Source organism: Clinocottus analis, unplaced genomic scaffold (assembly GCF_023055335.1).
Source record: "Clinocottus analis isolate CAN_PGR_092001 unplaced genomic scaffold, fCliAna1.0.p SCAF_5, whole genome shotgun sequence".
In the NCBI taxonomy this organism is placed as follows: domain Eukaryota; kingdom Metazoa; phylum Chordata; class Actinopteri; order Perciformes; family Cottidae; genus Clinocottus; species Clinocottus analis.
Genome location: NW_027176207.1, coordinates 10,229,208 through 10,253,726, shown reverse-complemented (window position 1 = coordinate 10,253,726; position 24,519 = coordinate 10,229,208). Strand labels below are relative to the sequence as shown.

At 39.7% G+C, this 24,519-nt stretch overlaps 2 protein-coding genes across 2 annotated transcripts; one reads left to right on the top strand and one right to left on the bottom strand.

Annotated features, from left to right (window-relative positions):
• Window positions 1–277: 277 nt before the first annotated feature.
• LOC137802922 (claudin-4-like) lies at window positions 278–3,677 on the bottom strand. Its single transcript, XM_068601114.1, has 2 exons — window positions 3,049–3,677; window positions 278–926 (listed from the first exon to the last, which is right to left on the bottom strand). Exons 1-2 carry the CDS (start codon window positions 3,522–3,524, stop codon window positions 278–280), a joined length of 1,125 nt encoding a protein of 374 aa, XP_068457215.1. The 5' UTR covers window positions 3,525–3,677.
• Window positions 3,678–12,039: 8,362 nt separating this feature from the next.
• Window positions 12,040–16,983, top strand: LOC137802346 (claudin-4-like). Its single transcript, XM_068600146.1, has 2 exons — window positions 12,040–12,527; window positions 16,332–16,983. Exons 1-2 carry the CDS (start codon window positions 12,040–12,042, stop codon window positions 16,981–16,983), a joined length of 1,140 nt encoding a protein of 379 aa, XP_068456247.1.
• The last annotated feature ends 7,536 nt before the right edge of the window (window positions 16,984–24,519 follow it).

The window sequence follows — 24,519 nt, the reverse complement described above, 5'->3', positions numbered from 1 at the left end:
CATGTCAATCTTTGATAGGGGCACATTATATAAAAAGAGGCAAACAAACCACCAGACAATTTACGTTGCATCTTTTGTCACTTTCATGCTCCAAACTATTTGAGTTTAGAAACTATTTCTTCAAACAATTTTTCCTAATTAACCAAATACATATATTTCTAAAGACATACATAAAACAAACTTTTTTAGAAATGGATCCTTCTGTGCAACTTTTTGGTGAGATAACAAATTTCTATGACAATCTAGACACGTTAAGATGCAGTTCCAGCCAACACACTCACACATAGTCAACGTTTGAAGATGCGGTTCTCACAGGGACGAACTTGGCAGGAATGTAGGGTCTAGTGCCATCCTTTCGGGGACAGTTGTTACAGAGCAGGCCTCCTCCCAACAGCAGCAGCCCAGCAGAGCCCCAGCCGATATAAAGTGCAGCTCCGAGCTCCCTCCTCTGAGCCGCAATCACCAGGGGGTTATAAAAGTCTCGGATCACTGCGTGAGCAGACCACGACACTGGGATCATGATCAGCAAGGCTGTTATTATGAAGATCACTCCGGACACGATGCAGGCTTTGGCTTTGGCCACTTCGTCCTCCATGCAGTTGGTGCACTTTCCTCCAACTACGGCCATGAGGACGCCGAACACCCCGACGATCACAGAGATGACCACCATGGCCCTGGCGGCCTGCAGGTCTTGAGGTAGAGCGAGCATGGAGTCGTACACCTTACACTGCATCTGGCCCGTGCTCTGGACCACGCAGTTCATCCACAGGCCTTCCCAGATCACCTGGGCAGTGACGATGTTCGCCCCAACAAAAGCGGTGACTCTCCACATGGGCATGGCGCAGGTGACGATGGTGCCCAGCCAGCCGATGAAGGCCAGCAGCACACCCATGATCTGGAGGCCCTGAGAAGTCATGATGATGCCGCTGCAGCCGGGTGACAACAGATTGCTCTTACCGAAATGTTCACGTCTTTAAGCTTGTTAGTCTGGATGCATAAAAACACAACATATACTCCACGCTCTCACCTGCTCGAGGAAGACTTTGCAGTACTCTGATTCTCTGAGTTCCCACTGTGAGAAGATCACTGCTTACCATTGTGGCTCCAACTTTCAGGGTGGAGTCTCTGTGCTCCCAGACAAAAGGGGAAAGCTGAGACTTGATATCCACAAACCTTGTTCTCTCTCTGTTCATTGTTTACCTCTAGCAAGACTTTGGAACTGGGAACAATGACTCCAGATTCCACCTGTGCTTATACACATACACACACACACACACACACACACACACACACACACACACACACACACACACACACACACACACACACACACACACACACACAAGCAGGTGCTTAAAAAGCTTATTTGTGTGCATGTGGGCCTCCACAACATGTTTTACCAGTTTTGGGGATATGATCTGGTTGACCCAAGATATATGGGATATATGGGATCACTTATCCTGGGTCCTATTGAGCATCTCAGCTCTTTTAACGAAAGCAAAGTTGAAATGCTGCAAACAGAGAATTCTTAAATAGAATATCCATCTCTCTCAATTTATTCAGTTAAATTTGTAACTGTAATATAATGATGAATCATTGAGAGGTTGTTAAACTCTTTGAAATATGAAATGCACTTTTGAATTGCAACTACTCTGTTCTGCATCTTAGTGGAATACAATACAGAGTACACCTGGTCTACCCAGTGTTTTTTCAGTTTATCATGCTCGCCTTTGCTTAATCGGGTCTCCTGAAATAGAACAACATCCCCTCTCTCTTATTTAGGAGAGTATTTTATGTGTATATGTATATATATATATATATATATATCATATATAGACACACACACACACACGCACACACACACACACACACACACACACACACACACACATTCAGATCAAGCCTTGAGCAAACACAAACTCCAAACTTCACGGTTTATGTCAGTATATTCAATTAAAAACAAACCAGAAAGTGAATTTTTCTGAAAGGAAAAAAATGTTATCCAATCTTCATTTAAACAACAGACAAATTAACCCTTGAATAGCTTGGAACATTTTCATTTTCATAAAAATGTATCAACCCGGCTTGGTTTGCATGTTTAATTAAAGGACTTCAATTGTATCATTCAAGATTCTTCGAGGAATGTATTAATATATGGCATTATGTACTCTTTTAACACTAGAAAAGTTTGTCTAGTGAAGAACAATGCATTGTCTGAAGGCTCACAGCTTGAACAAAGACCAGTTTCCAACCCCCTTTCTTCTTCTGCCACACCTAAACCTGTTGAACAAGAAAATCACACAGTAGATGACTCTCAAAGGCTGGAAGGGTATTTTTGTTTTAAAAAGGACCCTTGTTTCAACATTTGTGTCACTACATGTGAAAAACCTACACTTAACATTACAAACTTTAATAAATTTCAATCATATATTGGTTTGTTCCATTTTAAGAGCACTGGATGAATCGTGTCGGTGAAAATAAAAAGCAAGCACAAAAGACGTTTGATTTGAAAACAAAATATTTATTTACAGTTTAATATGGTACATCACAAATCTCATATTTATATGATTCATAAAAACAACCCACATTCAGATGAGGTTACAGAATATTTATACGACTCAGAAAAGACTTACAAATTACTAACATTCATATCAACAACCACATATACAAATAACTGTGTTACCATATAACATTGAATTTCCACTTTTGGTCTGGTTCCTTTCTTAACGTGTATTCCCATCAAAGACTCTCATGAGGAGTAAAAGTTGAAATACTTTTTGCTCACCCTGGAATATCAACACACACAACACAGTAGCACCACTGCAGCTGTCTCTCTAAACATGGCTTTGTGAATGTAATTGCAGACTTTCAGATCTGTTTCAGACAAAGTCTTTCCCGGATGCTGGTGCTGAGGCGTCAGATCTGGCAGCTTTGTACCTTGCAGTGTAGGAGTCGTCTTCCTTAGGGGGGCAATTGCAGCAGAGCATGCCCCCTCCGATCAGCATCAAGGCGGCCGCCCCCCACCCGATGTAGAGCGCAGCACCCAACTCTCTCTTCTGGGCGTTGTTCATCATCGGATTGTAGAAGTTTTGGATGATAGTGTGTGCCGTCCAGCAAACAGGGATGAGGCAGAGGACCCCAGCTATGATGAACATGACTCCAGCTGCAATGCCCACCTTGGTCTTGGACGAGGCATCTTCCACACAGTTGGTGCATTGCCCCCCGGCTACGCTGAGCAGGATAGCCAAGATGCCCACCACGATGGAGATGATGGTCAGGGCCCGGGCAGCCTGGAGGTCAGGGCTGAGGGCCAGCATGGAGTCGTAGACCTTACACTGCATCTGGCCTGTGCTCTGCACCACACAGTTCATCCAAATACCTTCCCATGAGGTTTGCGAGGTCACTATGTTGCTGCCGATAAAAGCAGTGACCTTCCACATGGGAAGGGCACACACGAGGATGGCGCCGATCCAGCCCAGGACCCCCAGAGCTGCGCCCAGGATCTGTAACCCAGCAGAGACCATCGTGGAGAGATGATTTCTTTGAGTTGCTTCAAATTAAACTTGTTTCAAATGGGACTCGAAAGGCCTCTCTGTAGACTGATTCCTCTCTGGCAGTGACTAACGCCTGAGAGGTTGTTTGTTCCCTTCTGTGATGGAGTCAAGTCCTTTGTTAGTCAGGTGAGTTTGCTAAATGGGAGAGAATACAGAGGAGCAGGTACACGCGATCACCTTACTGAGAGAGGAGGGGCTATTGAAGAAAAACAGCTCAGCGTCATCAGTCCTTGCTCTTAAGGGTCACTCCCACAAACGCCACAATTTCCAAAACCTGTTCTCCCTCCCCCAACAATGCTGTTTAAGTTCAACAAAGGAAGTAATGTGAAACTGCTTTGCATGTGGCTACACATTCATCATTAAACACACAATTTTAACACATTATGAGCATCTTATTGATGAAAAAATGTTGGTAATAGAACATTAGTTTCGTTCATCTTCTCTCTTAATTCGCCCACACCCCCCACACCAAATATGGTCTGACGAAACCACGGATGACGTACTGCGAGAGTGTAAATAAATAGTTTGAATATCTTCACTAAACTGTGTCTGTTTTACTGCATAATGGATGGTGGTTTCGATTGAAGTCAAGAAAGTTAACAGATCTCGTGCTTCCTCGTCACTTTGGAAATGTCCAATATCGAATCAATACAAAGATATTTACCTTGAACAAGCATTGAGTATCGAAGCATGAACGTAATACTACGAATATTCTGTAGTTGCTACGACGGGAAACGCTATTGCAAGATGTTGTAGGAGTACAAATTAAAAGTAGATTACACAAGTAGATTAAACTTCTGTTTGAACATTTTGCAGAGATGTTTATTCAAGGGACCTCGCCCAGATTCATCCTGCAGATCTGTGGAATCAAACCGACGACTTTCCTGTCACAATACGTTGTTGCAAATTAATTACATGTAAATGTATTTTTGAGAGTCACCTGTTTCTATGCACTCCTTTTAGCTCCATACATTGTTCCATCTCATTTTGATCTCATTTTATTTTTCATTGTAAGGCAATTACAAAGGTATTGCCTATCCTTTTGATCAACCGTTTCATTGTTTAGAAGGAGACAAGGTGGTCGGTCACAGTAAATGTGCTGTTAGCTGTGTTTATGTTGACAAGCTGTAAAGCTTTTTTAATGCCACGTAAAGATCCAATGTTTCGTTGCCTTGGCAAAAAAATGTAATGGTTACTTTAAAAGACCGGGGGGGGAGTAATTCTGACAAAGACCCATTATCTTTGTCAGATTCATGAATATTGTGATCCACATACACATGCACGCGCGTGCACACACACACACACACACACACACACACACACACACACACACAGACACACACACACGTGCAAACTATTCTTTGGATTTGCTTAAAATAGCATAATAATTGTGTGCTACAAAGAAAGAAAAAACAGCTAATTGAGATTTGCTGAGGTGATGAACGTATAGCCTCAGATTGGCACTAGGTGGAACTAAAACTGGATGAAAAACTGGAATATCAGATAACAGATAATAACTTATCTACTTGAACACATGATCATTCATGAATTCTTCCTTATCTTTGTGTCATTTACCATCAATTTCCATGTGTGACGCTCCTACAAATTAAATTAAAATGTTGATTAGATTGTATCTACAATGTTGTTGGAAGAAAAAAATGATTCACGCTTCATCATGTACTATTTCACTGTTATATTCAGACTTCTCATCTTACGGTCTCTGTTTAATCTTACACACAAACGCAGCATGTCTCCTGATAGTGAGACTAAATCTGTGTGTTTCTGTCTGAAAGAACGTGCAGTTCCTTTGTTATCATATGACCATTTCTTACAAACCGCTCTATGAGTCGAGGGGAAGGGTTCACGGTTAGGCCGAAGACGTCATGAGGGTTTCTGTTAGTGGGTCATGATGTGTATTTAAGAGGTGGTTCTTTGAGAGATCATTGAGCAGTCTTGGATATGCAATTTGTCTATCATGTTGTACTTTTGACTCTGCTCCTTCCTCGCAATGAATAAATGTTTGTGTTTTAATAATTTTACTCCGAGGGGTCGAGGGAATTTTTCTAACAAATGTAAAAGGAACATTTATGTGCTTAATGTAACTGTATTAAAACGCAGGTCTTCTGCAATTTGTGGTGCTGTTGTCAACCAGCGTTTTAATAAGGAAACAGACAAAGTGTGAAGCATGTGACCTCTGATAAACACAGGTCCAACGTGATTTCATGACACTCTCTGGGGTGAGGTAATTACACAAATGCTTAAATGGGCCTCTAGTCATTTTGTACTTTAAGAAACAAAATTCAATTTCTCAAAATAAATAAGTAAAAGGGGAAGAAGCCATGATAAATAAAGGCTTTGAGAGAAGATCTGTTATGTTCAGTCTGTGTGTGTTCTGTGAATCAGAGAGACGATTGTAAGTGAGAACATATAAGGTTTTTTGTTTAGGGAAGATCAAAGAGAAAGAGTTATTTCCGGGAAATTGGCGTGGGCGGCGTGCGAAAGGCCAACAAAAAAGAGTCAGTGTTATGATATATGGCGTAGCTGACAGGTCTGGATTTAGCAACTTCTAAACGTTGTAACCCTGACATGAAGGAAAAATGTTGGACCTTGTCTGTTATTCACCGTTCTGCCCAAAGGGAGGCAGCAACTTCTACTTTTAAAACGTTCAGTGTGTGTGTGTGTGTGTGTGTGTGTGTGTGTGTGTGTGTGTGGGTGTGTGGGTGTGTGTGTGTGTGTGTGTGTGTGTGTGTGTGTGTGTGTGTGTGTGTGGGTGGGTGTGGGGTCTGGGTCTGTGGGAGAGTACACAATTGATTTTCCCAGAAAGTCACTAAAGGTTTAAACCTCAGAGGAAGCAGAGTTAAACTTTTTGAATGCTGTCAGTTTAGTGTCACGCGGTGAAACTCTACATTTCATTTTATATCTTCACAAAGCAGCAATAAAATATATACAACTCTGGTTTTGTTTGGAGCTTTCTGCACAAAGAGAATGAAGGACGTCAGGGGTGGTGTAGCATCGCCCAGTGTTCAAACAGCATTTAAATGTGGCCATAAATCTTGAAGCAACCATTAAATCCAAGGCTACCTCTTTGAAAAGATGTATTACTTAGTAACAGAGAGTCCAGTTATGGAGCAGTTTCGCCAATGACCTAATAAAGGCTGCCCGTGGAAATCCCCATCTTTCTTTGAAATGGGCAGTCTAAAGTGAAAGTCTGGTGATATTCCTCCTATATATTTATATTCCTCCTGAAAGTGTGACTGACCAAAAATATTGATGTGTTAAAGTTAGTTAGTTCGTGAGCTGTTTTTCTTTTTTTAAATATGGGTTGTAACATCTTTATCGGGTCCTCTCAGGCCAACAGTTTCTATTAAATTATACTGCCACTCTCAGTTCAGGAGCTTGTCTTCTTATATATGTTTTATGGCGAATGTCTCCATGCAGGAGCATATCAACAGCGTCAGGGCCAGTGTAATTAAATTATGGAGCTGGGAAAGGTGAGCGATCTTCAGAAAAAATCTTCAGGACAGATAACACAATAAACAATCGTTGAGAAGAAGTTACTACCAACACACTGCGTTACCATAGTCATAAACCGTTGCTTTTAGATGGTCCTGCCCAACTGTCACTGTGTCAGTGTCGCGGGAAAACAACACAGAAAAGTCAAGTAGCATAACTGCTTGTGTTGAACCACAGATTATGGTGAATTACATCCTCAGAGTTTGCTGGGAGGGACTTCTGTAAATATCCTGCTGCTGCAAATGGCTGCCAGTGGATGTAGAATCAGCTACAATAATAGATTTTGCAGTCGGCGGCTCAAATTTTCGCGGCGTTTAACGATAGCATCTTTGGTGTGATGAGACGGGGCAAAGTGAAGTGGTAACAAATTAACCCCACTACTTTTCTCTACCACAATTTTGCACCCTATTATAAATGTACGGCTTTATAATTTATCATTTTTGCCAGTTTAATCTCAGAGAATATACATGTTTTTTTTCTAAAACATTTCTGACTTTAATCTTGGAATTATTGATTTCTATCTCATAATATTACTCCATCCCCCAGCTTTGTAATTATTATTTTCTCAATAAAAAAGCCTAAAGTGTCGCCGTATAAGAGCTACAGAAACTGTATCATTAATGACAAAAGTCCCCTATTTCTTCCGCATGAAACCTGTACAAACATGGACTAACAATGCTGAGTCAGCAGAACACAACAATGTATTAATAGCACTGTAGATTATGTTTTTTTCAAATGTGACTTATTTTTTACATAGTGCAGGAGTTACTATATAACTTATCTGAAGTAGAAATTGGTTACACTGTTAGGTTACTACATACAAGTTAGTTACGAAGTAGAGTTAAGATATAAAATGTACAACTCAAGCAGGTGTGAGTCAGTTACTGGTACAACGGAAGGACAAATAAATAGAAAGATAAGAGGGATTGATAACAAGAAAGCCATGGATTCTTCTTACAAACTTTGACTGAGGGCTCGCTGAGCGTGACTTCCTACTTCCTGCTGCAGTCTCTTAAGATGGGTATCATTGTTGGCAGTTAGTTCCTGGAAGAGTATTTTTATAGCTGTATTCAGGTTAATACATCGGTGTGTTGGCTGTAGTTGCTGAACCATGCACCTCCTGTATCTGAATTTGGCTTGGCATTTGACCAAATAGATAAACATGCTATAAAATATATATATATATATATATATATATATATATATATATATATATATATATATATATATATATATATATATATATATATATATATATATAACAGATATAATAGGTTAATCTATATAGCCTTCTGAAATACCCTCTCCACACAACCAGTTGGATGAGGGTGAGAAGGAAGGGCTCACACGCAATCTCATGAATCCACCAACCCACACAAGGAAGCGTGTGTGTGTGTGTGTGAGGGAGGGGGGGGGGGGGGTAATCGCTCTGCTGTCTGAAACTCATTTACCAACTCTTGTGAGAGCGAGAGGAGCAAGTGAAACTCCACTAACTGCACGAATGTATATGGAGTTGTTCCAGTTTTTATAAGCAAAGAGCTTTTTTTATATGGATCTTCGTGATTAGCAGCCTTCCCTGCTAGCTATTTTATTTTTAATTTAAATTTGTTTTAATATTTAAAATGAATAGCTATTTTATAATTTATTTGTTTTTCACAACAATTACATTTTATAATTGAATTGTTTTTCAGCGCCTCACCAGCTGATGAGACTTACTAGACAGCAGTGAAGGCACAGGTAGAAAATCCACGGCACGCCATTAGACAAAGGTATATCTGCCCACACCACAAATGTTTCCAGCAGCTTGAGTTTGTGTGATGCTTAAAAACAACAAGAAACGAGAGAAAAAAAACGATGGCGACAGAAGAATTGCAATAGAAACAGCGACAAAGCATGAATGAGGTCGACACAGCCGCACGGGTTGTTGTACAACAACTAAAAAATGAGAATATCTCAATCTTGAGTGTCAACTGACAATGATGTTAGCAGGATGTTATGTCACTGCTGTAGCTACCAAGCTGAGACTGAGACTCTGCCCTACACTTATACAGATATTCTTTATCATTTTCCTCTATCTTTTGGCCTCTTGTCGACTGTATCGCGCTTTTCTAGTCTTCCAGCCAGAAAGTGCTTTCTCACTACTTGTCATCATTCACCCATTCATAGAATGATGGGCAGGTGGCACCAAGGTACCTCTAGCTGAGGGAGAAATTTGTGGTTAAGTGCCTTGCCCAAGACAAGCAGGGGATCGAACTGCAGATTCTCTGATTGACCTTGCTCCCCACTGAGCCACACTCGTGTCTGTGTGGACTTGTGTTTTGGAAACAATGACGTTAATTGTCTCCTTAATTTGCATTGTTGCTTTGTGTAAAGAGCCTGCACCAGAAACAAGGCCATGGAAGGCGGATCACCGGATTGTTTATCTTAAGTTAGCACTGCGTGGTCTAATGGCCACTTTACATTTGAACTCAACATTGCTGCAACACTTCATGGACGAGCGGTGGCGTCTCATGCGTCCACTGTTTTTTGGTCCTGCTCAAAGTCCACCAGAAACAACGTTTTTGGATCAAGCTTGGTCGAACCAAATGGAAAATTTCCAAAGAGGGAGGAAATGTCCAGAGCTCGTATCGTTCAGTGAACTCCCTCGTCCTGACATCGAAGGGGATCAACGGTGATGAAATTTCTAGGTAACTGGAATTACAAAATTACCAAAAGAACCAGATATTTCCTTCAGAAAAAGCTGAAACAAGAGTGAATATTGAACTTTCTCAGCTGGTGAAGAAACACAACTTCAAATAGTACCTGCAAATAAAAAAGACAATAATATATCGAAGCTTGGTCTTTGTTTTGTGCCCATGACACAGTTTGCTGGAGTACACACTGTAGTAGTGCTGTTGATCAGCAACTTCAAAGTCAATAATTTCTTGCTTAAGCATGCAAACAAAGAATCTGATAGTGTTGACTGTCAAATAGGATTTAAATTGTTAGCCGATTGTTTGTTTCCTTCCTAAATACCAAGATAATCTCTATGAATTGCCTTTCATCAGGCTTTTTCTTATCATGGTTACAATGTTAACCATTGTTTAGCAGAAGTGTGATGTTGACTAATGTTGAAGTGTGGTAATGTGTCGCGTATTTTAGATAAAAGTGTGCCCGAGTGTGATAGTGGCACCGGAGTGATTACTTGGACAAATCATAGTCGGCCTTATATGAGATTATTACATTCAGTAGTCCAACATCACAAGAACCACGTGTAGTTCATTGTTTATTATGTCGAGACGTTAAGATATTTAAAGGTTTAAAAAGGATACTTCTGTTGATGTTACATATTTTTCAACATCTGATCCAACAACCAAGTATGCAGTGCTGCAGGAATGTGTCCTAAAACCCAGAAATGAGCTCCCTCATCTCAAAGTTAGTAGGTTTTTGGTTAGATTAGTTGTTAGATAAAAAAAACAAGATGAACCATTTTGTTCTAAATATGTCAATACAAATAATTAAATACAAGACTGAATAGAAGACCTCTCTCTCTTCTTCTGGTTTCGTTTGTGGTGTGAAAGTAAACGAAACCAATCACAGCAGGATTATAGCATGATTTCAAAAGCTAAACTATTAATGCATCTGTGTGCTGATTATGAAATCCGTTCAGGAAGCAATCCTTAAAACGACCTCATTCGGTCCTTATTCATCCAGTGCAGAAAATAATCTGCAACAACTTTTTACTCTGATTTGAGTAAAGTTTGCCAGAAATTACAAAGCCCAGCTTTTTTAGGAAAGTACAACTCTCAAACTGTGTATCTGTGACCCTTTAAAAAAGAAAGTGCATGTATGTATGTAGTATGTTCCAATGGACTTGGCACTGTGTCACAAACAGGGAAGTCAAAAGGTAGTAAAAGACCAACTAACACTTTGTTGGACATTTTTGTTTAAATTTGGTTTGTGTTTCTCACCGACATGAATAAGAAAACATTAGCAGAAGAAGTTGGTTCACATGAGTCACATGTATAAAAAATACATTTGTTGCATTTCTAGTTTGTCATTAACTAGAATTTGAGTTTACGATTACTCATCATGTGTGTGACCCAGTGGAGATGGTATCTGTTATAAAAACAGCTATAAAAACTGTCTGATCATATTTTAGTCGAGGCTATAAAAACCTGTCACATCACAACAACAAAAAAGAATAGAAACAGATGGAGGGAGCCTGCTTTCATGTGCCAAAGTTCTCTTCCTCAGTCTTTCTCAAACACAATCCCACACTAAGCAAACATATACATACACACACTCACACACATAGAAACACAAACACACATACACAGCTATTAGAATACATGTTTGTATATTCCTTACAGTCTCATGTGGTCACATATCAACCACATAACAAGCTCAGCTTGGCCACTTATTACCTACTGACAGTTATAAAGCCGACACACCCCGAGCTTCCATGGGCAAAAGGTTAAACCATAAAACTACTCCTCATCTTAAAAAGCACACACACGAGCACCAACACACCCAGGTGGTAAATGAGGCCAATGATCAGACCTCGCCTGATTGGTTTGGGTTGACAAGTGATGTCATTTCTTAGGAGGGCCTGACATTTAGTAATAAAACAATGCACAGATAAGGGTCAGCGACTGCCTAAGAGCAGAAGAACAGAGGAAACTACGTCTGAGCGGACACGTATACCAGCAGCAGAGAGTTTGTGGAGGAAGCACACTTTGACCAAACGACACTTCTGGATTCAGCAGCAGGTGCTCGTAGCTACAGATTGTGGAGGGGGCAGACTGTGGAAAAGAAGGTCGACAAAGTGGAGCTTGAAGGGCAAAAGCAAGAAGGCCTTTAGATATTTACTGGAAAATAAAAGGAGGAAAGGGAAGCGAGGAAAACCGAAGAATAAAGAAGAGCCGAGAAGAGAGGAAGGACTAATAAAGGAACTTCTTATCCGAAGGGGGAACGCTTGTCTGAGTGCACCATGGTGTCTTTGGGACTTGAACTGGTTGGCGTCATTCTGTCAGTGCTCGGCTGGGTGCTGTGCGTGGTCAGCTGCGCCTTGCCAATGTGGAGGGTCTCGGCCTTCATTGGCTCCAACATTGTCACAGCTCAGGTGTACTGGGAGGGCCTGTGGATGAACTGCGTGTTCCAAAGCACGGGACAGATGCAGTGTAAGGTCTACGACTCAATGCTGGCTCTACCACAGGACCTGCAGGCCGCCAGGGCACTCACTATCGTCTCCATTATTGTGGGGGTGGTGGCTCTCCTCATATCTATGGTGGGAGCAAAGTGCACCAACTGCATCGAGGAGGAAGGGGTTAAAGCCAGGGTGATGGCCGGCTCGGGTGGCGCGTTCATCGCAGCAGGTCTGATGCAGCTGGTGCCTGTTTCCTGGTCTGCGCACACCATCGTAGTTGAGTTCTACAGTCCACTGGTCCCCTCTGGTCAGAAGATGGAGATTGGGGCCGCGCTCTATCTCGGCTGGGCTGCCGCAGCCCTGCTGATAGTTGGAGGGTCCATCCTCTGCTGTAGTTGCCCTCCACAGGACGAGAAACCAACGAGGTACAGCATTCCTCCTCAGAGTCGTATGGCGTACTCTGCCGCACCGAGGTCAAACGCTCCGAGCTCTTACAACAGGAGGGACTACGTGTGAGGGGAGAGAACAGGACCGAGGGGGGAGTAGGAAGAAATATGCTCCTTTATATTATTTTCACATGTTTACTGCTTATTTGTACATTGTCCGGAAATGAGCACAGAACTGAAGATAAATAATAATTGTTGGTAAAATGGTAAAAATGCTAAAGAGCCTTTGAGAAGAGTTTAAAAGAGTCTAAATGTGAGTCTAAAAGTCTATATATATATATATATATATATATATATATATATATATATATATATATATATATATATATATATACTAATCAATCATATGTAAATATCAAGTATCATACTGTCTAAATGTGAAGATATATATGTATATATATATATATATATATATATATATATATATATATATATATATATACATATATATATATATATATATATATATATATATATATATATATATATACTAATCAATGATATGTAAATATCAAGTATCATACTGTCAACTATTGTAGAAGCAATAGAGACACTGTTGTGACTAAATATTCTTCTTGCTATTATTACAAAATGTAGTGACGGACGTAAAACATCATACAGTTGATAAAAATGGAGCTCAGATTGGGCTCCAAAGCAAGGTCAGCATGGCGCAGTGGACTGTAAAAAGAAGTTATGTAAAATAGATATTTGGTTGGATGACATTGCTATCTCACATTTTCTACCTGTGGCTATGTTCAGACTTTGTCTACTAAGGTTGATGCTTTTGTGGCTTTTCATACATTAAGATTGTGTGTGTTTGCCAATATCGAGAGACATTTTGAGTTGGATGCAAATGCTATGGTTTCAGATCTACTGAAATTCTTGAAATAACTTAAATAATAAATTAATAAAGATTTTTACTGTAAAACATTATGTTGGCCTAATTCATCCGGGTACGTATTAACAATGATAGAGATGATTAATATAAGTTTAAACAATGAATAAGATCATGATAAATAGTTACAAGGTTATCTCTATACTTTGGAAATAAAAGTGTGAATTCAAGTAACAAAATGAAGATGTGGTAAAGGGAAGGCAAGTCCCTTCTGTTTGGTGTCGGATCTGCAGGAACCAACTCTTTTCTCTTTTGAATAGTCAAACCAGCTGCCGGTGCTCTGGCAGACGTGCTCAGATAGCAGAGCAGCCTGTTAATCCTGCTGCAGGTACACAACCTAGTTCTGCTCCTCTGAACAACACTAAACAAACATCTTCAACTTAAGTAAAAGTTCTTCTTCCACCACTGACGTACCTCTTAGTGCATCCTCTTATATTCGCAGAGGAGTTTAAATCACAGTGTGAAAACACCAAAAGGAAATGTGTTCATTGTGCAGAGCCATTTCAAAATATTATTTGTTATATTATTGGATAATAGTGACTGATAAATTGTGACAGCTGGTAAAATTGGGGCAAATTTACATTTTTGTATTGACTGCACTGAAGTCCAAACTTAATCTATAATGATACATCATTATTTATTCGTTGATTATATATTTTATATATCCATCTATTATATCAGCGAACTGAATCCTAAAAATAACAACGACAAAAATAGTGGAAGTATAAAGTATCAAAAACAGAAATGCTGAAGTACCTCAAAATTGTACTCAAGTAAACATACTGAACTACCTTCCACCACACGATGATTTGTACATCGGTGTGTTTGAACTTGCATTCTGTAACTGTGCTAATAGCTGACTTGGTTCAATATAGAAAATATACATTTAGGAGCAAAACCAGAGGCAGCGTCGGCTCTTGTTTTGGTAACACTCGCAGCTGGTCGACAGTGTACTGATACAGGCTGCATACAGGTTATCGCTGTTATCTCTGCAGTAATGCGACAACTGATGTTGTTAAATAAACACGATGATACGAAAAACAAAGCCTCCCTGTTGTTCGGCCTTGGGGATTGTGTGTCTTTTTTTATTTATGTGTAAGACAAAAACTTTGGATCAGCCTGTCGGCGACGCGCAGTCGGAGCCTCTTTAGGTGAGTGATGCCTACAAAAAGATACAAATTGACCTGATGTGTAATTCTCTTGAGAATGACAAAATAATGACATCAGAGGTGCTCACTTCTATTTTAAATCCAACACATTTACTGGACAATAGCTTGATTGGTAGCAATCATTGGGAAATAGCTTGTTCAGTCGGTAAACCTTCAAATAAATACATAAAGGATAGATTCACAATTGTTACAAATCTTGCTGTAATCATTCCACTTGTTCTCTCCGGTCATTAGATACCTCTTCCTGATGTGCTTGAAATGTAAGTGATGGGAGACAAAGTTTATTGTCTCCTTGGGGGACTTTTTATTCATAAGTTTATCTGACGCTTATGAGGCAAAGGAGGCAGAGGACCTCTTTTGTTTTTTGCTTTTTTGCTTTTTGATAAATGGGCATTAGAAGGTCCTTTCCCATAAATAAATCATTTTCAAAATAACAATCTTGTATGAGTCTGTTCTTTCTTACATGACAATTCCTATACAGTCACTCTATTTAAAGAACTACCACTGACCATTTATTGTTTGTTTTTTTATTCTGATCTGGCATAAAACCCTTTATCTTCTCATCCTGAAGCACTGTAATATGTTTAATGCTCGACAGGAAAGACTGTTGAGCTTCCTGACTTAAATTTGATTTACACTTAACAACAAGCTGACTCTCTAAAAGTACACTTATCTCATTCCTTTAGCTTTTAAAAAACAAATGGTAATTGTAAAGGTAACAAAAAAGACAAATCCTTATTTTCCAAATTAACTGAATGTAAAGCTTCGTCTAATCTTCAACATGGATTCACCTAAGCAAGTGTGTTTTTATCTTCTGTTATACACACCACTTAACCACGTGTGTTTACAGGAATCATTTGGTCGGAGTAAAGAGTTGAACCGATACTGAGAAGATCCCGTTGTCTGTATGCTAAAGGTGTCGGAGAATCGGCCTATTATGTTTTCTCTCTGCTCATATTTGCTTTGGGTGCAGTTATTCCAGTTTCCAGCAGAGCATTTGGGATCGTTTTCCTAACACCAAATCCTGACTGTTTTAAGACCAGGAAGTAACAGAGGGACGGTCTGAGTGTGTGTTTGCACTGTTGTTACTCATGACAAGCATTGCAAAGATAGCCAGAGGCTGAAGCTACCTCTCTGTTCTGCACTGGGGTTAATTACTGCATAATGCAAGTATGTGTTTATGTAAAAGGAACTACACATGTTGTTTTTGGGAGAAAAAAATATACAGAACTTCTCGTTCCTTTTTCTCAAGAGACAGACATCTTTCTGGTGACCAACCCCCACCAACCACAGACACATCCTCCCACCAGCACATCCCTCTTCACTCGTCCTGCCTCCAGCTCTTCTCTATGTGATATGTGCACAGGTGGTGGTTTTTTTGTTTTTTTTTGTGAAGACGGCCTCCTTTTGACATCATCAGCGGGGGACTCCTCCTCACTCCCCTGAGGTATAAAGCAGCTCTTGTTTCTGTGGCAGCATCTCATAGCAACATCACACCCTCTCACAGGTGCTCACACTTCTCAAGGACGCCAGAGGAGAAGGGCCTTCACTGTAATCTGAAAGCTTTGTTGGAAGCTCGGTGGTCTCTGCATTTCAATTTAGTTCTGTCATCAGACCAAGAGCCAGCATGTCAATGGGCATGGAGATCGTGGGCATTGCCCTTGGAGCGCTTGGTTTTATCATTGCAATAGTTACGTGCGCCCTGCCAATGTGGAAGGTGACTGCTTTCGTCGGAGCCAACATCATCACGGCTCAGACCATCACGGAGGGTTTATGGATGAACTGTGTCACCCAGAGCACTGGCCAGATGCAGTGCAAGATCTACGACTCAATGCTGGCCTTGCCTCGGGAGCTGCAGGCCTCCAGAGCAATGATGATCATCGCCATCATACTCGGAGTGCTGGGGGTCTTGATTTCCATCGTCGGCGCAAAGTGCACCAACTGCATCGAAGACGAGCCGTCCAAAGCCAAAGTGATGATCATTGCTGGGATCTTCTTCGTCCTCGGCGGACTTTTGGTCCTCATACCCGTTTCCTGGACGGCCAGTGTCATCATCCAGGATTTCTACAACACCCTCCTGACCAACGCGCAGAGGAGGGAGCTCGGGGCATCGCTCTACATCGGCTGGGGAGCGGCCGCCCTGCTCCTGATTGGTGGCGCGATGCTGTGCAGCAGCTGCCCGCCAAAAGAGAAGAAGTACAAGCCACCCCGGATGGCCTACACCGCCCCGCGCAGCGCCAGTGCAGCAGGAGGGTACGACAGGAAAGACTATGTTTAAACGGAAGTGTGCGGCAGATTAATTTTGGAAATCTGGATAAAAGTTTGTTGCACATGAGTGTGTTTGAGTGTCTTTGTATTTGTCTGTCTAAAACCACAGGGTGAAAACCCCGCAAAAAGACTCCGAAATGAAGACGTGTGTACAAATATAGAATTTTCTGCTTTGCCTTTGGCTGACGTGTTCATTTACAGAACTTTAAAGTTTTGCTCTGCTTCATGCAGCAGGTGTCTCTTGTTAAAGACGCTCTCATTTTCTGTAGAACATTAGAGGCTGTTTTCCAGTGAAAAATAACTTGTGTTATTTATGCTTTAATTTCTGTGGCATTATATGAGTCTGAAACACCTGCTTTTTGTGAGTGTGTGTTGTTATATCATTAGCTGTCGGTCTGCTGGTGTCGTGTTTCAGATGAAACCTTCAGTTGAAATGCTGTGTGTCTCTGACAATGACGAGGAAAAGCTTGCTCTCTCACTTTACATAGATTTGGTTGTGTGCGCGCGCGTGTGTGTGTGTGTGTGTGTGTGTGTGTGTGTGTGTGTGTGTGTGTGTGTGTGTGTGTGTGCTTTACATGTCTATTTGCTTAGGCGAGTTTCTACTCAGATTGAAATTAAAGATGGATCCATAATATGGCCCCAGGTACCAACTTTATCTCCCTCCTCACAGTTTCACTGTTTACGGACATTAAAAAAACTGTTTCACTGACTGTTGTGACACAGAGACTTTTTATTCGTCTATATGTGTGAGTTTATTTTATATTTCTGTAATAAAATGTATTGTATTGTGTAATATATTTGTATTGTTTTTTCGTTTTTACATCTATCTTAAGCAACAGTCTGTATGATCTGCTGTCAGACAAAGAGCCAAAGGTCCTCTTTGTGTGCCTGCATGTGTGTGTGTGTGTGTGTGTGTGTGTGTGTGTGTGTGTGTGTGTGTGTGTGTGTGTGTGTGTGTGTGTGTGTGTGTGTGTGTGTGTGTGTGTGCGTGCGTGGGTGTATGGGTGGGTGTGTGTCTGGGTGAGACAGCTTGAGGCAATATGACTACAGCTGTTGTAGGATGTTTGTTTCCACATCAAAAGGATGTGTTTTGTGGTTGCTATTTATCAAATATTTCATCAATCCATATCCATCTCTTGTTGTTAGTGTTTTTTGTTCAGTTAAGCATTGTTTTATACTTAAGTGGCCAAACATTGTAGATGTTTTGTTAAATGTTTCATAGTAGTGGTTGAATTTTAAATGTGATTTTAATAAAACAAGATTTTAATAAAAGTCTAACTAAGAATACTGTGGGTTGCTTCTGTTCTTCCTCATTGCTCAAGATTAATCCTTTTTTTCAGTGCTGGAAGGATTGAGGAGGGATCTCACAAAGCATGTGCCACCAAACAAACAAGCGTCAGTCCAAATCAAATAGTGTAAAAAAGCTGAAAGTGGGGTTGGGCTTTGGGAGTTGGGTTCTTTGTTTATCCAGCGGTACAGATGAGCTTATTCATCTCTCAGTTTAGCTAGAGCTTAATAATGCAGAGGTGTAGCAGGTATCGTAGGCTGCATTAGGCTACCATACACCTGTCAAAGAGTTCAGTCTGTTGTCAAAGAGTTCAGTCTGTTGTCAAAGAGTTCAGTCTGTTGTCAAAGAGTTCAGTCTGTTGTCAAAGAGTTCAGTCTGTTGTCAAAGAGTTCAGTCTGTTGGTAGGAAACAGAAACAGAATAACGCAACCTTTCCCAATTGTTTTGACAAAAAGCAGAATATCTAAAAAACTGACAAACAACTTGTAGAACTACGACTGTGCAAGTGTAATGTAAATGTAATACTGTGTTTTTACATATTAGTTCACAAAACATTCATTATAATTAAAGCATAATGTTGTTGTGTCTCTGTTCTGTTGGGTAGGATACAAGGAAAACAGATGTGGTTGAAGTGACGGATAAACATCAACACTGTCTTTGTTTATGAGTCAGGAAACATCACATGAGGGTTTTAAACTAGAGTCCCAACATTTCACAGGATTGTAAAAATGGAAATGAATAAATAAAAATAAATAAAAGAGAAAATAAAACCAAATGCACTATTTGAGCCCCTAAAGGCAGTTCTCTGCCACCAGGTTTTACCAATCAGTCACACACACACACACACACACACACACACACACACACACACACACACACACACACACACACACACACACACACACACACATTCACCATTTCCCTGTAATCACAAAGGACCATGTTCAAGGTGGGTCAGTTAGTGGAATTTGACCAAATCACAGAAATAAGTGCTAATGGGTGTCAATTAACTTTTATTAGACACTCGAAGAAACTGACAAAGTATAAAGAGTGAGAGAGTCTCACAGGGTGGGTGGCTCAAGAAAACACAGTACTTTTAATAAAATTAGAAGGTAGACGTTGACATTTTGTCATGTGAGTCATTCCCGTTAGTCGCAAGTCACGTGACTCGTTTGACATTCAAACTATAGATTTGTTCTCTAAAACCTAACTTCCTGTAAAGTTTATTTAGTTTGTCGTGAGAATCTGTTCTGTCGTGAGAATGGCGTTGTTGCACAATTGTTTGAAAATGTATTAACATTACAGTTTTTTTCGTTTGCTAAACGACAGCGGGCACAACTGGAGGTCACATGTGCAAAACTCTAACTACAGTCTGCACAGCAGCAGTTCATGGGGACCAAACTCTAGTTCGTTTTTCATTGCTTGAACACAGTTTTCAAAACTCTAAACACTTATTGCACGACTATAACCACAACCTGCACAACGCTGTGCAGGTTACAAACATTGCTCCATAGCCCTACTAGTTTTCAAAAACTGCACATGGTACTTTTAATATAATGACATATGAAGGAAAAATGAAAAATAAAACATCGGATTTCATTAGTGCATTGTAGACCCTCATGTGAAGTTAATCAGCACAGCTGATGTTGTACACTATGAAGTGAACAAAGTCAGAACTCGAGCTGCATGACATGGCAGGAGAAAGGAGTTATGACAAGAGAATAAAGGTGATTGTGTCTACAAATGTTGTTGATTGAACATTTGAACGGCAACTTCTCTTTCCAGCAGGAACATGTGAAGTTGACAGGTAGCAGCTTTCTGACAAACACGACGAGGACCCAACAGCAAAGTCCAACAGGTACCTGATAGAGACTCTAGAAAGTATGAGCCCAGGTTATCACAGATTTCTTTAACCTCGCTGACTGATGCACTGTAAAGTTGTGTAAAGTAGATAAACTATCTGTTGCAAACTCTTCATCAGGCGTGGGTCAAAAAACATGTTGTATTTTAGAGATTATTATTCATTAAAAAGCTTTAAAGGAGTCAGAGGAGATGTGGTTAGGTACTACCACACAAGTTGTAAGATATGAAATACACTATAACACAATCATCTGTATATCAATTACATATTACACTGGAGTAATAGAAAATGTTCTTTTTTTGTGGATGTTTGCAACATAAATTTGCTCTAAGTCTTCTTTTTTGAAATAAAGATGTAGGTATCTCTTGTAATAAGGAATGCTGTGATCCATCAGAGCCAACGCTTCAGTAATTCCATGAAAATATTTCTAAAGTAGAACTAAATAAATATCAGATAGTTCAGTGCCATAAAAACAAACACGATCTGATGACAAATATTTTAGAAAATCACATAATTTATTAGAGAAAAAAGGCACCACAGCGATCAGAGTTTGGTCCTCGCGCAGAGGTGTCCTGAACTTTTTCTTTTTACCAGCTGTGACAGGAACGTTGATATTATCTTCACCTTGTGAGTCTGTGTATGTGTCATCATGGCAAAATGTCCTACTGCAGCAGGAACTACCACGGAAGAGGTTACTTTGGCGATAGCTTCACGAAGGTGTAAGATGCCGTCACATAACTATGTTCAGGTGTGCCGTTGAGATTGAAATGAAGGCCGGGGTCAAAGATGGGTGTGGTCCAACCAAGGGCACAGGAAGTAAGGGGGTAGGAAGTGGGGAAAAGGTCATTGCCCTCCCACTTTACACAAGTGGCCCAATTTGTCATTGCGTCTGTGATCACAATGCAAGAAGGTCTTCAGTTTTAAGATTTGGTTGTTGTGCTTTGACTTCACTTTCCTGACTCATGTCAGTGTTTTTCCCTGAAAGCAGAACATTCCTTTACTCTATCCTGATAATTCTGAAGCTCTTATCAGGAAGCTTTGAGCTGTCTTTTATGACTTAATGACTGAAAAGTCTTCAAACTAATTATCTCTGTAAATACAGATGAATCGGAGCTGTTGTGAAATACTATAATATCAACTAATTGGACAGAAACATTTTGCCTATACCCTTATCACAAGACATACAAAATAAATACCATCTGTCTCCCTTTTGATATCAGGATACTCACAACAAAACCTGTCCAGGAAAATGTCTGACTTTTCTTTACAGATGTATATACAATATTCATTTATATTTATATATATATATATATATATATATATATATATATATATATATATATATATATATATATATATACACACACACACACACACACATATAAATACAAATGCCACTCTATACAAAGAAAAGGTGCCTTAGAATTAGAAATGTGGATATTTGCAATTCATTGAAACAGTAAGGACAATATCATACACGAGCGAGTTGAGTATAACTTTTCAAAACAGACATTTCTCTCTATTCATAGGGCCCTTTTGAAAGAACCAGAATATTTACGAACAGAATCTAAATGAAAACATATAGAAGTAGACAAAGGTTTCAGGGGGTGAAACAGTCATTAAAACCATCACAGTGCACCAGTGGAAGCAGAAGTATCAGAGAAGCAGAAGTTATTTATCTTTATATCGTAAACCAGCAAATTTATTCAAATAACCTTTTCAACTTCTGTGTTCTTCACTTTTGTTCTAAAGATTTTGAATGTTTTTGAGATGACAGTCTGCTCTCAAGTCTAGACTTCAGGTTGTCTGGCTACAAATCATGACGTAATACATGACAGCATCATCTTTCATTGACGGTTTATGTGACTATAAATATAATAAATTATCTTTTCAGCTTCTTCTGCTAAAGCAGCCTTTAAGATTTCAAAGTCTCACTCAGTGATTTCTAAAGTTTACTCGACATCAAATGAGTGGAGTATAAAATACAGAATGTGTATTATTTATTTCTGAGTACTATACTATCGGGTGTGTATATGTTGTGTAGTAGATATCAATTTTAAAATATGTTAGACAGCTTGTGAAAAGTCGCCTTTTGTTCTTTTTGTTAACTATTTTTCCTGTCCAATAACATAATGAAATAACGTAGAAACAGGCTGCATACAGTACGTGGGTCAATGTAAGAGTGTCAACTTAAAGAGCATCATTGTTTTGATAAATCCATCTCTATGAGAATAAAGTCTCCATATCTATTCACAATTAACAATATAGTCACATATGTACATGTATGTATGAAGAACAGTTAGTCAAAGGCGTTAATCCTCCGTTATGAATTTAGTAGTCAAACTGGGCAAATACTTTTTTTTATTTACTATCTTCATAGAATAGGATGTTTAAATGATTCCAGATTTTTTTCTTATAGTTAAAAAACTAGAAAAAACACCTCACCGACCTGCTTGTCACGCATGTGTGCATATGCAGGCACTTTAAAAAGAGCAGGTTGAGAAGAAAGACTTTGCTGTGCTCTGTGTTGCATGAAGAAGAGCTGACGTTAGCTGTCTGACGCTCAGCTTCATTACACAGTCAAGAAGTAAAACCACAGTACTCAGGGACGGAGGGCAGAGGTGAAAGGTCAGAAAAGTCTGACTGTCTTCAAGCCAAATGAAAGAACAAATATAATTTAAAACAATCTACGGCTGACTTGACAATGATTTTATTCACTATTCGGTCAGAAATTGATCAATGTTTATTGAATCTTAGATAGTTTTTATAAAAAAACTAAATAATTGGCCTCCTTCCTCCCCTGCATATATACATCTACCTTTTTATTGTAGTTTTAAATATGGATAATATATTGTACCCGGTATGTATTTAAGCAATAAGATCCGAGAGGCAGTACTGTATCGTTCAATAATGTACTGTTCAAGGGTGTTGTTAGGAATATTTTAAGTAATTTATTACTTAAGATTCAAGATATTTTTCACATGAACCCATAAGCTTCAGACGTATGGTGCTGGCACCATGTAATACTTGGTTTTAGGAAAACGGGAGCTTCGGCACAATGTTGAATGGGGGAAAAAAGCTAACTCATCCACCAATTCCCTTTTCTCCTCTCAGTTGAGTCTGTATCGTGCACTCCCCGCGGCCTCTGTCTCATGCAGTCACTATGGTGACAGCTCACCGCATGCTTTATCCCAGAGGACATCTCTCCCATAGCAATGCATGTTTGCAAGAGAGGCCGGGCTCTCCAGGCCCATAGTCTGGTTGTTTTTATGTTCCTGTACACGTCAAGAGGCATGCACATAAGCAGTATACAAAATAATACAAAAAAAGGAATAAAATACAATACACACATAAACTCTCCTTGTGTACAGTATACAACTGTATACAACGCAGCAGCAGTCCCAAACAAAACATGGTGTTTTAGTATTTTTCACAATGAATGAGCAGCTTGGTGAGGTAAACATCGACATCTCCAGACGTGTGTGTCCTCTACACGGCAGAAAGACCTGGTCATCTACGACCAGCTGTTATAACAGAGAGAGCAGCTCTATTCAGTGCAGTCAGGATGTCATTCTGTTGGTAAGAGAAGATGTAGCCCGCGTCGCGCCGCTCTGACGCCACCTAGTGGCTCAACAAGGCAACGTGTATATTTGTACTTCTTGGTGCTGCTTTTTCCTCCTCTTTGATTGTCCAAATGCAAAGTGTATGCACTTAAGAGAAAGGGGTGTTGTTGACTTCAACTACATTTAACAAATCCAAAATTCAAATCCACGTCTAGGGTCGTTTTCCAATTAACAATAACCGAATAAGATTATGAAAAGAAGAGGTTTGACACACAGAATGCTTCCATCTCATGTCTCAAATCTTAACTGGGGCGGTTTCAAACACTAAAATATTCATACTGAATCGCAGTAGAACTATAATGGGCTTTTCTCGAAAACAAGTACGCCAAGTCAGGACTTGTGCACTTGGTGTACAGCGACGGGAGGACGCAGCTTACTGGATGACCTCACCACCTCATCTGGTTTTACTAATTCCGGTTCTTCACTCAAAAAGTATTTTTTTATAATCAAACCAAATATGACAAGCCTGCCTTTTTTCGCTCTTTTTTAAAATAAATAAATAAATTAAATATATAATTATATATATATATATATATATATATATATATATATATATATATATATATATATATATATATATATATATATATATATATATATATATATATATATGTATATACACATATATATACACACATATATAATTGTATATACTTGTGACAGGTTGATGCGCATAATACAGCCTGAGAGACTAAACTCAGGGACTCAAGTTCAAAAACGTGCTGTGCGTGCTACGTCATGACGCGGCATCAGCTGTTCCCAGACCGAAGCTCCC